General features: G+C 38.0%; 3 protein-coding genes across 4 annotated transcripts; all 3 read left to right on the top strand.

Moving 5' to 3' along the window:
* Window positions 1-975: 975 nt before the first annotated feature.
* LOC122082503 (COP9 signalosome complex subunit 1) lies at window positions 976-9,390 on the top strand. The gene is made up of 6 exons (XM_042650114.1): window positions 976-1,537; window positions 5,667-5,987; window positions 6,972-7,088; window positions 7,189-7,274; window positions 8,410-8,644; window positions 8,844-9,390. The coding sequence occupies exons 1-6, from the start codon at window positions 1,151-1,153 to the stop codon at window positions 9,021-9,023; spliced, it is 1,326 nt and encodes a 441-aa protein (XP_042506048.1). The 5' UTR covers window positions 976-1,150; the 3' UTR covers window positions 9,024-9,390.
* Window positions 9,391-10,595: 1,205 nt separating this feature from the next.
* Window positions 10,596-13,042, top strand: LOC122082226 (ataxin-10-like). Its single transcript, XM_042649697.1, is given in 2 exon segments — window positions 10,596-10,623; window positions 12,045-13,042. Coding segments are annotated over 2 exon segments (1,026 nt in total).
* A 633-nt stretch (window positions 13,043-13,675) lies between these two features.
* On the top strand, window positions 13,676-16,865 carry LOC122080882 (serine/threonine-protein kinase CTR1-like). Of its 2 annotated transcripts, none has more exons than XM_042647760.1 (6): window positions 13,676-13,917; window positions 14,026-14,124; window positions 14,238-14,306; window positions 14,608-14,657; window positions 16,607-16,701; window positions 16,818-16,865. In XM_042647760.1, the coding sequence occupies exons 1-5, from the start codon at window positions 13,885-13,887 to the stop codon at window positions 16,620-16,622; spliced, it is 267 nt and encodes an 88-aa protein (XP_042503694.1). In that variant the 5' UTR covers window positions 13,676-13,884; the 3' UTR covers window positions 16,623-16,701; window positions 16,818-16,865. The 2 variants fall into 2 exon arrangements, with proteins under 2 accessions (XP_042503694.1, XP_042503693.1); XM_042647759.1 differs by having other exon boundaries at window positions 14,605-14,657.
* The last annotated feature ends 312 nt before the right edge of the window (window positions 16,866-17,177 follow it).

Below are 17,177 nucleotides of genomic sequence, written 5' to 3'. Positions count from 1 at the left end.
GAGAGAGAGATTACAAAATAGTTCTCAATAAAAAGCAAAAAAAAAAAAGGAAAATTGATTACAAGGAAGACTGCGTTTCCTTATGCTATATTTTGGTTGCATGGGGAATTTAACGGAGAGGGAAATTAAAATTTCATACTTGAAAATGAAATGTTTGTAATTTATTACCCCACGTGATCCCAATATCCAATGTGGTTGTATAATTTATTTGGATTTTTCAACCATATTTACTAATGATACATTTTACATGTTATAACAAATGGTTTTGAATGCAAAGTAAAGTGAAATTTTATAACTAAATATGAAATGATTTGAAGTTAATGATATAATCACATGGGATAATGATTCCATACATTTATTTTTTAAGTATGAAAGTTTCACTTATATTCCATTTTTTTAACTTTGTAATCAAACGTAACCTTAAAAATTAAGCCATAGTGGGCATAGGAGATTCCATGCATCAACAAATCGTCAAATATGTTGTGCCTTCGTCATTTAGATGAGGTATTTTGCCTCCATCCAACATCCTATGTGCGATCATGCATAAGAATTTAACAAGGGTTTTTTTTTGTTTATCTAGGAGCGTAGGTCACACACTAATGTCGTGGGCCAAAGCCAAATAAGAGTGCTCGTAAAAGCATATGTAGGGATGGAATTTTTATCTCCCAAAAGGGTAGGTCAGTCATTTCAAAGGAGCCTGTGTCTAGCATAGGAGCCATGCTCTTTTTCTCTTTATGAGATTACAAATTATTTATTTGGATTTTGAATTGAATTCAGTGAAATCATTTCACTCCTCCTCCCATCTGGAACCGGTTATAGATTTTGACGAAAATGGGTCAGTTGTAGTATTGGTCGTACGGGTTTATATCCAACATCTATTATTTTATATTTTTAAATATATCGGTTTTCTACCTTTGTAATGGCAAAAAGGACGGACAGCGAACCGCGGATCCGGAACCGGTTATATCCTTTTTCCCTTCACTTCCAAGTTTCAACCGACGGACCCAAGCATTTTCTCCCCAGACGCATGAACGAGTGACATAGAGAAGCAGAGTGGAAGAGCGGAGTGGTGCGCGTGTTCGTTGTCGATATTCTGGGAATCCAATTCCTACACAAGTAGATACCCTCCTAGGGCTTCCATTTGCCGGCCATGGAAGGCGAGGACGAAGGTCCAGAAACGATGATTGACAACATCTACTCCAATGGGTTTGACGACAAGCAGAGCAAACCGATCATCAGCAGTGAACCGATGGACGTGGAGGCTTACGCAAGTCTCTACAGTGGCGCAACAAAAATCACGAGGCTTATATTCATTGCTGATCGATGCGGTCACCAGTCGATGCAATTAGAGGCGTTGCGAATGGCATACGACGAGATTAAAAAGGGCGAGAACACCCAGCTATTTAGGGAGGTCGTTCTGAAGATAGATGGAAGGTTGGGACCTGCTTATGGGATGGACCTGCAATGGATCGATAACGTTGATCGTAGAGCTGAGCAGAGGAAGGAGAAGCTAGAGAACGAGCTCAATTCCTACCGGGTGTGTTTTATTTGTTTATAGTTACAGAGTGTTGCTGCGGTGTTTTTATTGAGTTTGCATTATTCATGGTTGGTTTGCACCACTTTATTAAAAATCCTTTGGATGTTGGTCTCCCCTTCTGTTATTTGAAGTCCAAGTACAATGAAATTTGATTCAAAATTCAAAACCCTAGATAGAACAGAAGTACTTGTTTTCTCTACCCATCCGAGAAGAAAGAGTATAAATTATAAGTATAATGGTCTTAACTTAAGTTTCTATTGCTTGACGTGAGAAAATATTGTATATCGAAACTGAGGAAAATTTTCCAATTGGAGCTGCCTGAAAAGGAGAATATGATGTTTCGTGTACTCAGTTTCCGAGCACAACCTGTTGAATGCAATTGTTGAGGTGAAAGGGACATGAAGCGTGCCTAGTGCTGTTAATTTTTTACATTTAATTCCAATTGTACTCTGGGTCGATAGCAGGTGATATTGCTTGAAAGGACCATATTGGCAGTGACCTCTACAATGTGGTGGATAATATGCGGTGACCTGGGAAGGATAGGAGACCCTTATTCTTCGGTTAGACTTTAGTGGAATACAATTGATGAAGTTAGATTAGATGTTAATCATGTATGGAGGCCTATGCACAAGCTTGCACAAGCTTGGGAGATCCGTTAGGTGCCGGTGGGAAATCAACCTTTGGGTAGTTATATTACAGGTTCGGCCTTTTATTTTCTTGGGTTTAATTATAATGGGCCTAATTTAGAATCCAATTAAATGGGGATAAAGTTAGTTCACGGGATTAGTAGTTAAGTTTAGTGTATGAGTTAGATTAGAAGACTTAATGGCTAGATATATTTCAGTTTGAGTTTATTTACTTTATTGGATATGGTAGAGTGATTAGGAGTCGTTTTATGAGTTAAATTCAGAATTTTAGAAGTTTTTTATATATGTAATACACCCCCATCATTTAGAGATGACTTAAGTAAAAATTATGAGTATCTTTAAGAGTTTTGGTGCTATTGAGCAGTGCATACGTGATTAGTATCCCAAACCTGGTTTCTTCTATTCCCTTCTCCTTTATCTTTGACATGTTTTTCTCTCTTCTTCCTCCCAAGAAGAATGGGCTCATATCTTTTCCCTCCTCTTTCATCAATATGATTTCTTCTCTTAACACGTAGTTGCTCTTTTATCTTACATATGATCATCGCCCTGCTCGCATTGGAGATCAATAGCCTGATCAAGGTTTAAGATCTCGCCCTCGCTCCCCATCTCACTAATCAAAAAAAGAGAGATATCGCCAGATCTCCCCTAGAGGCTAGATCAAACCTAAAATTGTATTTTGACTTCATACCTTATTTAAGTAGTCTCCGACTCTTCGTACCTTAGGCTAGTATGCTTTATTCTATAATCCACATCCACAATCAACACATGATACAACATAATCATAAGAATTTAAAAGACATCAAATATCAGAAAAGTAACTCAAAATGTGGATGAGGAGGTATATTTTATACTCTTTAAGCTTCAATGAGTGTAGGAATGGAGATCCTCAAGCAAAGCAGCAAAATCATTGCTCTTTGGTGTTTTTTCTTAAAAAAATTAGAGATAGAGAGGTGGGATCTTGGCGAGATCTTGGTCGAATTTTTGTACAGTTTATATTTCGCCATGTATCTCATCTCGCCTTTTTGAAAAAACGAGATAGTAGCGAGATCTCGCCCGAGATCTTGAAACATGAGTCTGATTAATAAACTGCACTAACATTGCTTTTGATTATGGCGCCTCCCTGGTTCAATGAGTGTAGGAATGGAGATCCTCAAGCAAAAGCACCAAAATCCTTGCTCCTTGGTGTTTTTTCTTAAAAAAAGTAGAGAGAGAGAGAGGCGAGATTTCGGTCGAGTTTTTGTACAATTTATATCTTGCCATGCATCTTGTCTCGCCTTTTTTGAGAAAAGAAAGGAGATATTAGTGAGATCTTGAACCATGAGTCTGATTAATAGACTACACTAACATTGCTTTTGATTATGGCGCCTCCCTGGCTCCCAGAGAGTTGTTTTTAGGAAATTTGTTGATGCAATCTGGGGTTCCGAAACCCAATTGCAAAAGATTTACGCAGAATGTGTTTATCATGGAAAACTTTGGTATTTTCCTTGTAAATTCTAGAACTTTCATAGGCTTCATTCCTAAGTTCCTCCAACTCAGATAGGTGGAGCCTACGATGGATTCCTGCATCAGACAAATCAAAGTTAAGCTTCTTAATGGCCCAAAAGGCCTTATGCTCCAACTCAACTGGTAAGTGACAAGCTTTCCCATACACCAAACAGTAGGGAGACTGGCCAAGGTCAGTCTTGAATGCAGTCCGATGGGCCCACAAGGCATCAATGAGCCTAAGGGACCAATCCTTACGGTTGGGATTAACAGTTTTCTCCAATATTTGTTTGGTCTGCCTATTAGACACCTCCACTTGGCCACTAATTTGGGGGTGATAAGGGGTAGATAATTTATGGGTGATCCCATACTTTTTCATTAGGGCCTCAAAAGGCCGATTACAAAAATGAATACCCTTATCACTAATTATTGCACGTGGTGCACCAAAGCGGGAAAAAATGTTTTCTTTGAGAAACTGGACCACCACTTTGTGGTCATTAGATTTACAAGGTATGGCCTCTATCCATTTAGAAACATAATCAATAGTCAAAAGTATGTACAAATTCCCAAAGGAATTAGGGAATTGTCCCATAAAATCGATGCCCCAAACATCAAAGATCTCAACTACTAAAATGGGGTTGAGAGGCATCATGTTCCTTTTATTGATACGGCTAAAAGACTGGCAGGCGGGGCAAGCCTTGTAAAAATCAAAAGCATCTCTAAAAAGAGTGGGCCAATAAAATCCGCATTGGACATTTTGCAATTGAGAAAGAACTAGAAACTAAACAGACCACACACCACTATCATTCATTAAAACAAAAAATTGCGCTACTATCATAGGATATGCTTATATTCCTTTGGTTTAGAAAGAATAGAACATCTAGTACAAACTCAAGCTACACATAACAAATCCCAAGTGTAGGAAATGCTTCCAGGTCAACTACTGTTAAGTCTCAATTAACAACGTACAAACTCCGTAATTCATTGTGCTAATCAAAACATGATTCCAGCCCATGATAAAAAGAGAGGACTTAAATTGCTAGTGAGTTATGCATTCAGGTTTCCAGGAAATTCTGCATCACTTCACTTCTTTTTTCATGTACTGCATCAAAGAAAGAGAAAGGTTTTAGATCACATGATTCACGTGCAGATACATTAACATGCTTTTTCTTTTTTCCTACTTTCTTACTTATCGCTGAAGTTCTCCCAAATTGGAACTCAGAAGCTAAAACCTTGTTTCTCAATTGTTTGAACACACTTTAATATTATTCTTCTGATTCTAGTTAATTTCTCTTGGAGCTTCTGTTGGTAATTTGGTTGCCCATCTTTATAAGTTCTTTTATCATTTCCGGTGGTTGATTCATCTCACTTTAATACACCTCTCCTCACTATGTTGATACAGTTCTTGGTGGTTCTTTCTATGGCCAAGCTTTGAAACATCTATTTTATTGTTGTTTTACTATTTACTGTCATTAGGAAATGTCTTCTTCATGCTTGCCAAGGCCAGTTTGCCTTGACGGCCCTATATGCCTAGCACCGGGCAGCTTTGTTCTTTCTCAAAATTTGTGGGCATGTTCACGTTACCATCTATTCATGTTAAGTATCAACCTGGACATACTTTACCATATGGTTGTAAAACTTTGTGAAAGGCTGAAAAGACAACTTTGGACATATTGGTCTACGGCTGAACATATAAGTGGAAACATGTGCATAGTGGGTCATATGATTGATAGGGTGCTTGAGGCTTGTCATGTGGACAATTAAGAGGATAACCCATTCAATTGTTGGCTTGGCAGAGCTGTCATGGTTTGCCTTTTCAGGGCCCTGTAGAAGAAGAAGTTATTGTGATTGCTGCATTTGCTTTTTTTTAATATATAGGTATTGAAGATCATGATTTGAGATTGATTTATACGACTAAAGTTCATTTTTTTTCTTTCGTCTCTCCAATTTTTTTCTTTTATTTTCATCTCCACATCTGACACTGAACTCCTTATACGCAGACAAATTTGATAAAAGAAAGCATTAGAATGGGATACAATGACTTCGGAGATTTTTACTATGCACATGGTGCCCTTGGCGATGCTTTTAAGAACTATGTCCGTGCTCGTGATTATTGCACTACATCAAAGCACATAACTCAGATGTGTCTGAATGCAATCCTGGTTAGCATTGAGATGGGCCAGTTTACACATGTCACAAGCTATGTTAGTAAGGCAGAGCAACCACCGGAGGTGATAGATCTTGTCACAGTTGCAAAATTGCGTTGTGCTGCTGGATTGGCTCATTTGAAGAGTAAAATGTACAAACATGCTGCTCGCAAGGTTTGTATAGCATTTATAGTCATTGTCATTTGTTCATTCATTTAACATAAAGTTATGGGCAAGAGAACCCTGTCTGCATGCATGACCATTGTGCCAGCACGCAGGCCAATGGGAGGCTGTGCGGGGGCATCTTGGTGGGGGGGGGGTGGTGCCGTCTTTTCATGCATGCCTATGTCTAGGCGTAGACACACACAAGCGGGCAGGGTTCTTTTCTCCTAAAGTTATTCATAAATCTTGCATGCTGCATTCGTTGATATTTCCATGTTATGCTTCTTTTGGAGCAGTAATGTAATAATTATATCTTTCAATCGTCTTAGCCTGTAGTTAATCCCCTCCCGTTTTCTGGTGGTGCTCGTCTCCTTTCAACATTTCAAATATTTGACACTAACAATTTTGGTTGAGATATACTTTAATGTTTCTGATTTAGGCAAATCTTCGAAGAATGCTTGAAATTTTGGGATTTGATTTTCATTGGAGTCTAGAACCAAAATTAATCCCAATTTCAAATTTAAAATCTTAAGAATGGTGGAAGCCTGGAAGGAGAATTTCTTACTGGTTACCTGGAGTTGGATGAACTACAAAGATGGAGTTTGTCAGATTAATGACATTTTGATTCTCTTGTCTGGCTGTTAATTTTTCCCCTTTTTCTTCATGAGGGTCATGGCATAGTTAACTTGGCAGAGAGAAAGCTATTCCTGTTGTGGGAGCTTGAATTCATATTTTTTTTCTTTGCTCTTGAATATATTTTGATCTCTCATGCATAAGTAGCCAAAAAACTCATGAGTATGAGGACTACATGCATGATTAGTCGGATTCTGTGTTTGTGCTTGCATGTGCATGTCCTATGACCATGGGCCCATGTGTGCATTTGTGTGAGTGCATGTGCATATATATGTGTGCATGTGTACAAGGTTTCTTGTTTTCTTGTTGTGCTGGATGACTTTTGCTAATTATGTACTTCAACTTCTGTTTTGGTGTGTTAAGTTCTTGGAGACAGGGCCTGAATTGGGAAATAACTACTCGGAAGTGATTGCACCACAAGATGTTGCAACATATGGTGGACTTTGTGCCCTTGCAAGTTTTGACAGGACAGAGTTGAAGGCATTTATCTAATATTTCTCATCTCTAAAAACTCTCTTCAATTTTCATGCTTGCAGTTGAGAAATCAGCTTCTAATTATTACTTCCCCCCTCGGTTACAGAACAAAGTCATAGACAATGTCAATTTTCGGAATTTCTTAGAGCTGGTGCCTGAAGTAAGGGAGCTTATCAATGATTTCTATTCTAGGTAAAGAATTGCAAAATCCAATCCTGATTTCTGGTCCTTTATCTGCAACTTCTTTCTTCTGTTTTTTTTTTCATAAACAAAAATGATAATTTTCTTCTGGGGCTATGAGGCAAAAGCTCGAATAGAATAGAAAACGATACAGGCCGAAGGTGTTGTGGGCCTAGTGGCTGGCTTAGAAGTTGCTATTCGGTAGAGGATTACAACTTATCTCAACTTGTAAGTATCCTTATTATCCCAAAATGATGCGTTAGTAAAGTCTCTGAAGTTCTTTAGCTCTGATTAGCCCAAAGTTTGTACTACCAGAAAGGACCATGGTAAGTTAAAGGAAAAAACGACTGCAATGTTCTCCTAGTGTCAACTTGAGCAGATAAGTTTTAATTCAAGATGAGATAGGGGTTTTCTGTGTGTGCACGTTTGTGCTCTCATGCATGTGTGTGTGTTAAGAAGTCACATGCTGGTTCATTTGACAGGTAGTTTGAGTTGCCTGCCTCATTTGATTCAATTAATTGGTTTACAACAATTGTGAGTTTCTGACGCTTATTCATTGAAACCAGCCTCATGGGTGAGGCTCAAGAAGGGCCCATAGGGTCAGAGTTAGTGGCTGAAAACACCAGAGGCTCTTCTTAATCATTATCATTATTTAATAAAAAATAGAAATCTTGTCCTACGATAGAGCTATATGTGTGAGTGTACTTTGCATGTGTTTCACTTCGTAAGCTTTACAAAGGGCCTTAAGGGTCTACTTTCTGAGGGTTACCTTCTCCTGTGATGCTCTCTTTAGAGTGCCATTGAAGTATTAAAGAGTCTTGTCAGTGGCGCATCGTTGCATAAGTGTTTTTTGGAAGACACAGGGGTGGGGTAGGGGGAGTACAAGCTTGCCCTCATCGTTGATTCATTTTTCATTTAAAGAAAGTTGGGGAGTCTGAAGGTCCTAATTCTTTACCTCCATTAATTCCATTCTGGACTTGAATCATTGATTCATGAAAGATTATTCTGCCATATAATTGTTGTTACAAAATACCATGGATGCTGGCTGTTGGGGCAATCTCAACTGGCCATACATAATGCCCTATCTTCTTTCCATGATTGATGGCAGTAGATCACTATTTTATATTTTGAAAATTCTCTGTTGCAGCCATTATGCTTCATGTCTGGAGTACCTTGAAAATCTCAAAGCCAATCTGTTGCTTGATATCCATTTGTATGACCATGTTGAGACTCTATATAATCAAATCCGTCACAAAGCCATTATCCAATACACACACCCCTTTGTATCTGTTGATCTGCACATGATGGCTAGTGCCTTTAAAACCAGTGTTGTTGGGTTGGAGAAAGAACTCGAAGCTTTGATTACAGAGAATCAAATTCAGGTATGCTTTTTGGCTACAATATTATCCATTTATGTTGATTCATGAAGCTTCAACTTGTCTTTGTAATAAAAAAAGGTTTTTATTGTTGGAGGAGGGATGGACCAGCCTCTCAATTCAGCATTTTACATTTCTTACAACTTTTTTATTCCATTCCTTGTGTCTTTCATGCTTTAATTTATCAGACTTGTCCAAACTACAGGCTCGTATAGACTCACACAACAAAATTCTATACGCGAGACATGCTGATCAAAGGAATGCAACATTCCAACGGGTCCTACAGACAGGCAGCGAGTTCAGCCGTGATGTCAGGGCAATGTTGCTGAGGGCTAATCTACTCAAGCACGAGTACAATGCTAGACTCGCAAGGAAGTATGCCTAGGATGCCACCGGCTCTGATAGCATGTTGTGATGTGTTTTCACATACATCAGAGTCGACTACTAATATGGGAATGAAAGCAAGTTTTCAGAGGACAAGTGAGATGTTTTTCTCTCTCCTAGTAGGTAGGCCCCCAAGGATAGTTGAACTCATGACCTCTTACTTGTGAGGTGTTGAGTGAAAATGTTAATGTGGCAATGGAGCCTCAATCTTTGGAATCCTACCATTCAGCTGTATACTGCAGCATGTACTTCTGAGTATATCTGTTTAGTTATTTATTTTCGGTGAATACTTCTGAGTATGTTAGTTTCCATGTTTGTATGACTATTGAGTATTGAGTGCCATGTATATACATTTGCATTTCAAGTGAGTTGGAGAAACACACCTCAAAAAATTATGGAAAAAAGTTTTTCCTTGTGCCGAAAGGTTTTGTGCATGGCATGTTTGTAAATGACGAAGCAAGGTCCAAAGCCGGTTTAGTACTAGCTAATAGGTAACGTAGTCTCTGGACCAATGTGGACCAATCAGAGCACGCACAAGGGTATATTAGTGCATATATATATATATATAGTTGGTTTTTACTATTAAATAAGGGGCCGGGTGTTAATTCCATCTGGTCATGTGTCTAGGTGCAACTAGGCAGCGGTTTTTTCCCGTGCCTCCATTGTAGAAATTGACGACAACTCTGGTGAGTGGTGCTTCTGATTGTGCTAATGGCTAACGAAGCTGGGGTCCATAGGCAACGATGAAGCTCGTAGAGGTCTTCAGATGCCACCCCATATTTCACTCTAACGTGATGAAAGTGAACAAGTTCCTTGAGCCTGTATTTTGAACTGATCAGTTAACTCTTTCTTCATTTTCGGGTTTTTTGAGTCTTTATTTCCGGTAGGCTTCGATTGAAATTAAGATTACCTACTCAATTAATCAGTGAACTTGGAAAGAGTAATAATCAACTGACACTGTTCCTCTTAAGCTATGGCGAAGGAGGAATTCCTTAATCAATGGCTACTGACTTCATGGTAGGTCAAAGAAAACTTTCTCAAGCAATGATTAGCCTACTTAGTATCATTTGAAGTGTAACCCATTTTAAAAAAAGGCATATCTATTATCTAGTGCATGATTTTAATTGTCTACCATCTTATTCACAAAGTTATATTATAGCAAGGATAAAAAAAAAGTTTCAATAAATTGAGATTTATTATCGCATCTAATGCAAGACTTATGTGAAATGTCAGTATTTACTCACATTGGAAAAAAAAAAAAGTTCTTAGAAAAGGCCAATAATGTGAATTATAACTTGTTCACCACTTTAAGTTACAATTATATATTTTACATAATTTCTTTTCTTATAAAAAATTTACATAAAATTTAAATAATGAAGTACATTTTTAGCTATTGAATATTTAATTCTTATATATATTATTAGGGATTTTAAAAACCTTCGCAAAATATCATAACCCTAAGGTTATGTTTGGTTGTCTAAAAATATTGTATATTAGAGTAGCCAATGATACATAGAGAGCGGATCATCTGCTCGTACGAGTAGATGATTTAAACGGGTCTTACGGTTTAAAGATGGCACATGTCCAACCTCCTTACAGAGGTAACGTTCCATTCATTTATTTATTCAAAATTTTACATTTTTTTTTGTTTTCCCTATTTTTAAGGAATTCCAAATTATTCAGATTTTATTAACCTATTTTATCTCCTTTATTTAGGGGGAGTTTCAAATCGTGGATATGTATCCCAATTATCTCATTTTTTTTTTCCATATATCTCCTTTTTATCTTCCACTTTTCTTTATATTATAGTAGTCCAACTCATTAACCCATCTCCCCTCATTTATCCCACTTTAATTGGAATTGAACGTTAGAAGCTACAATAAAACCCTAATACGAGAAATAGATTATTTACCAACCTCCAATTCCAAATCAAGTGGAGACCGATGGGATGCAACCCCCACACTTCAAGCCACGATTTAGCTGATCCAAATTTCTACAAAAAAAAAAAAGAAGATTTAGCTGATCCAAATATTTTACAAAAAAAAAATGATCCCTATCAAAATTAGAACAAGATGGATTGATGAGTGTGATTACTATACTCAAGCTTGTAATGGTTTTCAACCATCAGCCATATATGTACTCACACATGATCAATAAAGTGATGGTTGAGAATCCTAATAAGAGAGAGAGAGAGAGAGAGAGAGAGAGAGAGAGACGTGGATGATATCCACGATTTGAAGCTCCCCCTAAATAAAGGAGATAAAAAAGGCTAATAAAATCTGAATAATTTGAATTTCTTCAAAAATAGGGAAAACAAAAAAAGATGTAAAATTTTGAATAAATAAATTAACGGACGTTACCTCCGGAAAAAGGTTGGACACATGGCCTCTTTAATAGATTCATCACTCACTCTCTCTCTCTCTCTCTCTTTCTCTCTCTCTCTCTCTCTATAAACTACAATATGAGTGTCCTATTGGGCTCTGTGGGTGCTCTCTTGTATGGTTCCTAAAAAGCCCCTTACACAAATTTGAGACTGGGGAATATTACAGAATAGGAAAGCTAAATCATTGGTAAAACTGTCAGGAGAACATTTATTTTGAATTTGATACTAAAATACAATATAGATATTGCTATTTCCGGTTTCCCTCATTTGATCCTTCTCATTTGCACCCAAAAAAAAAAAAAAAACAAAGGCCAACGAATGTTCATAATTAGTCATATTGTAGCACAATGATGGGTGTCGAATGTGGATCTTCTTGGAAAGGGAGGTCTTGAGTATAAGTTGATATGAAAATTAGGGATAGAATTCCTCTTCATAGAACTCAAGATCCAAGAGTGATCCCACGGCTATGATGATCTTGGGACGTGTGCCCTGGTCCTTCTATCAAGGGGATTACTCTTTGATCCTAGGCTTTATGAAGAAGAGCCAGATCCAAAAATGTGGCATCGGTAAACTTATTGGATTGGTTATGTAAATTGCAAGTCTGGACTCCCATCTCAACCAGTTGACGAGTTTTACCAGTTGGATTCTAAGAAGATTGGTTGGCGTTTCTTTGTGGCATTTGCTTCGAAGATTCCCATTTTCTTCCGTTGTTCTCTGAATTAAGCTTAGTTGATAATGGCAACAATGATGGCAATTTTAAATATGGAGATAACCATTTTACAATGGAGCAAGCTTTTCTGATGTGTACCCTTGCGGAGTATTTGAACAGAAAAATGGCTGAAAAAATTTATGTATCCAATGATTTCGCGCGCTCTGTTCTTGGAATACTGAAAATAGCAACTGGGGATCTTGATTGTGTTTCAAGAGGCAAGTCTTATCTTCCAACGGGCTCTGCTGCAATCGACGTGCTTGGGTACTCACTTACCACACTGAGGGATATTTGTGCACGGGATGAGAGGGTGCTCGCTGAGTCATTACCGTCATCAGGACTTGTAGAAATCTTGTTAGATTTGCTTCGTAACCTTGAGCCACCTGCATTAATCAGGAAGTCTACCAAGCAAGGCGAAAGCTGCGAAAATCGTACAGAATACATGGCTTCTAAATCGCCAAAGGTCTGCCCTTACAAAGGATTCCGGAAGCACGTTGTTGGTCTCATTGGGAATCGCTTGTACCGTAGAGACGATGTACAGGATGAAATTAGGCAGAAAAATGGGGTTCTACTGCTATTGCAACAATGTGTTACTGATGAAGATAACCCTTTCTTAAGGGAATGGGGTATTTGGATGTCGAGGAACTTATTTGCAGGAAATGCAGAAAATCAAAGGGAAGTGGCTGAACTGAAGGTCCAAGGGTATGTTGATTCACCAGAAATTGCAGAACTTGGTCTGCGACTGGAGGTAGACTCGAATACCGGTCGTCCAAAGCTTGTTAATATCTCTGCTGATGAAAAATATTCCTCTGAGTTTGACAAGAATTTGGAACAGAGTGATGCAGAATTGATGCTGTTGAATCGGGTTGACCCTTCGGACAATCTCAACCAAGTTGACTCAAGAGAGTTCATCCACAAAAGAGGATAAAGAATGAAGCTCAATGATCGATTGTGAGATTAGTTGGGAAGACCTACTTCTCGGGGAGGAGATTGGGCAAGGTATTCTCAAGTGATTCATTTACCTTTAATCCAATCTTGTTTTGTACTCCATATATGTATGTGAAAATTATTCCAACATCGAGAATTGGATGGGATGTTCATCCTCCTTTTTTTTTTTTTTTTTTATAAATGATGTCTGAAAAAAGTGAAACTTTTACATTGGTTTTGTGTGTGTTTGTGTGTGTTGAGTTGAGAAGCACCGGGTTTGGACTTTGGACTCACTGTATGGGGAGGCTTATAGGACACACTTGGGGGCAGTTTATTGGGCTGAACGGCTTGCTATAGTGACAGAGTTGTTACCCAGGTAATAAAATGAAGTGCTAAATATTCCTGCCAGCTGTGTTGCGTGGCAGCCAATCGGAGCCTGGCAGGTGGCATCCCAAGGAGGGGCAAGGCTGTAATTTCGCACCTTCTGTGTCTGGGCTCAGGGGGAGTAGGCGATCCCCTGCCCTAAAATGAAATCTCTCATTAACAAGCATAAAGATAAATGACAGAAAATAATAAATAAAAAGAAACATGAAGCAAAGAATCCATGGACTTTGCCTGACTATATGTGCGTTTGTCCTTTATTCAAGTTCTCTAGGGATTTGGTGTTGTTCTGCAGCTAGCTCATTTTGGATCCCACCTCAACCTTATTGTCTGTCTCCCTCCCTTTTATTCTCACCCTCCTCCTAGATAGATAATGTGCTAGCCATTTTTCACAATGTTATTTGTTCCATTTTACAGGGGAAGCTTCTTCAAAACATTACAAGAAACAATCTGTCATTTGACATGAGACGCCGTTTGAGAATGGCACTTGATGTTGTGAGTATCTTCTTCATTTCCACAAACATGAGACGCCATTTGAGGGTGGCCCTTGATTTTTGAGGATAGCTTTTGAGTTCCTTATGTACTGTCACCTCTTTGTTTCAGGCCCGGGGTATGAATTATTTGCATAACCGAAATCCGCCAATAGTTCATCGAGACCTGAAATCTTCAAATTTACTAGTTGACAAAAACTGGATAGTCAAGGTATGGGGTTTGGGTTTTATCTTTGATCATTTGTTACTTTGTACCTAGTAAGCTGTACATGATGCAGGAATTGCTTCTGGTTTAACTAAGTCAGGTCACTTTCTCTTCTCCAGGTAGGAGATTTTGGCCTATCAAAGTTGAAGAATGCTACCTTCTTAACAGCAAAATCTGGAAGAGGGACAGTAAGGATCTTCCTCCCCCTTTTCCCCATTTTCTTTGTGTACACATTGCATACTTGTATTCCAGCATATGATAATTTCATAAATCCCCTTTCCCCCTCACTTCTGGAAAAATGAGCTTCTTTCCCTGCTTAGACTGTAAATTGTAAAATATGAAATATCAGTTCATAATAAGGCATTGTCCATCTCATCGCTAAACATCCTGCAAACTTCAAGTATGATTTACATTGTGTTAACAATCAGAACTCTTTAGCCAAAGTTGTCATGAAAATTCTAATTTCTTCTTTCTTTTTCAATGCAGCAGCCCCAGTGGATGGCACCTGAACTGCTCCGGAATGAACCTTCAGATGAGAAGTAATCTTTTGAATGGATTGAAGCATTATGACATTCTAAAAGTGCACACATGGGTTTCCTTCTTTTTCAGATTTAAAAAAAAATATATATATATATATATATATTTTTTAAGTCATTCATATTGGACTAGGAAGTTTAAAATGGACTTCAAATCATCATCCTCCATGGATTTTAAGTCTCCATAGTCCATAGCATTATTTTTCTGACAAAATGGTGTTCGTTCCTACTGGAGCAGGTCTGATGTGTTTAGCTTCGGTGTCATTCTATGGGAATTAGTGACTGCATCCATTCCATGGGCCCACCTAAACTCTTTGCAGTTATGTTGTTGTTTCCAACTGAATCAAACAATTGTTGCTCCAAACAGTTTGGAAATGGTTGGTACTAATAAGTATCTGTACTGTAGGCGCCGTTTATAATCAATATTGTAGATGGGTAATCTATATATGTATTAATATTTTTGTGGAAACCGAATTGGTTCCACTTTATAACTCATGGTTTTATATTAACTTAAGTTTTTAGTTAAACTTCTATAAATTATTACAGAAAAGGTTCTCTGAGCTCCTAGGGGAGGTTGTGCTAGCACCCTCTCTCTCTATCTGTCCTCTTATGAAATGACCTTGCTGCTCGCCCATACACGAAACCATTCTGTCGCACCTCATTGGTTCGCTGGACTATGCCGCTTGCTCAGAGAACCCTCTCCCATAATATATTTGTTGAGGTATGTACTGTGTGTTTATATGTGCATACTATGTTGGGAAATTAAAAACGGGAAATTAAAAACTTATGGTAGGATATTTAATTGACAAGATGTTGCCCTTAGTTCTTGTGAGAATAATGATTGATCACTTTCTAATATTTAAACAGCCTTTTAGCAATCAAAAGATAATTGAAATGATGGAATGTCACCAAGGAACTATTCATAGATCAAATAGTTTTGTTGTCCAGTTGTAACAATTGGCATCTTAGTTTTCAATTCTTCCAGATAGATAGCTTATCAGGAGTTTACAAATGCGCATTTGTTTTGAAAATGGGTGATGAAAATATTAAAGAAGAATTTGATGAGGTGTCTACCACCAAAGGTTATGGTAAAGAAGTGGTAGATGTACTAATAAAATGATATAAGACATGATAGGCCATATGGTTTTAAAAAGAATGTAAACCACTGAAAATAAATGGGAAAAGGGCCCATGGCATGGTAGGTCATATGGTTTTGCTTTGTGAAACTTGACATATGACCTGTCCAAAGCATGGTTTTAAGACTCAGATTGGAATCAGCTGAATTGGCAGAGTTTACTCAGAATCGACCGGGATTGATTCTTATTAAACCTGATTTCATGCACGTTGAGTCCAACCGGGTTAGCTGAGTCTGGCTGATTCTGATTGATTTCATGATGGTTCGACTCAGAAACAAAATCTGAATCGATGGAGATCGATCCCATACTCAGTTTCTGAGTTTTTTTCTGAGTTTTAAAGAATCAAATGATCAACCTACCTTTCCAATGGATTGAATTGCAGATAAGCTTGCATTTGGCAGAAAACCAGTGCTCATAAAAGAGATGCTATCCCCATTGCATCCTAGAAAAGTAATAATAACCGGAAAAAAGGAAGGAAGCTTGGCACAAATCCGAAATCAAAGAGTATTGCAAGTTTCTTCTCTTTGACTAATAACAAGGAGTACTATCTTCCTAAGATTTCTTCAGGATGCTTCAGTTTTCTTGTGTTGTGTAGTTGGAGAAGATTTTACAGTAATTTAATATTTTTCCTTTTTAAGATTCTGATCTGTTATAGTTTGTTGAGGCATATAGAAGAGACCAATTTTGTTCCATCTTTTGTAATAGATCGTAAAAGGAGTTCATATTGATTATTGTATTATATAATTAGTGATACAACAAATTAGCTAAAATTTGTCCTTCCCCTGTGCTGAACCTTTTTGCATCCCTGTGGCCTAGGTTGTTGGTGTTGTAGGTTTCATGGATCGTCGGTTAGATGTACCAGAAGGACTTGATCCCAGAGTCTCATCCATCGTCCATGATTGCTGGCAAAGGTACTTACTTCTACTGTTTCACTTATTATAACTTATTGCTTACTCCTGATTACCTACTCGACTCCATTAAGTTCGGATAAGACTGAGTTTGTTGTTGTTGTTTACTCTTGATTCAGAAACTGAAGTAATCTTTGTTGAAACTAATTGTTTACAATGAACATGAGTGAACATGAGGGATCTGATTCAGACAGCTGCAGCAGCCCCAGTGCTAGAAGACAGGCCAGAGATATAAACAAACTGGGGAAAGGTGGTGGGGGCTAGATGTTGTTGTTTTTGTTATTTACATGATCAACATGTAGTGATGGTGATTTACTGGATGTACTACTATAATGTGCCAATCTTGGGTTGGTGGAAATTTTGTGGCAGTTAAAAGCATTTGGATCTGGGTTACATTGAGCCTAGGTTTTGTGGTTTTGATTGAAGAGTAGCTAAGTTTTGGGACTTCCAATCTTTTTAGGAGGCTACTTGATAACAAG

This window comes from Macadamia integrifolia, chromosome 6 (genome assembly GCF_013358625.1).
Source record: "Macadamia integrifolia cultivar HAES 741 chromosome 6, SCU_Mint_v3, whole genome shotgun sequence".
In the NCBI taxonomy this organism is placed as follows: Eukaryota; Viridiplantae; Streptophyta; class Magnoliopsida; order Proteales; family Proteaceae; genus Macadamia; species Macadamia integrifolia.
Note: the sequence above shows the minus strand (reverse complement) of the source record. Positions and strands in the feature narration are given on the sequence as shown.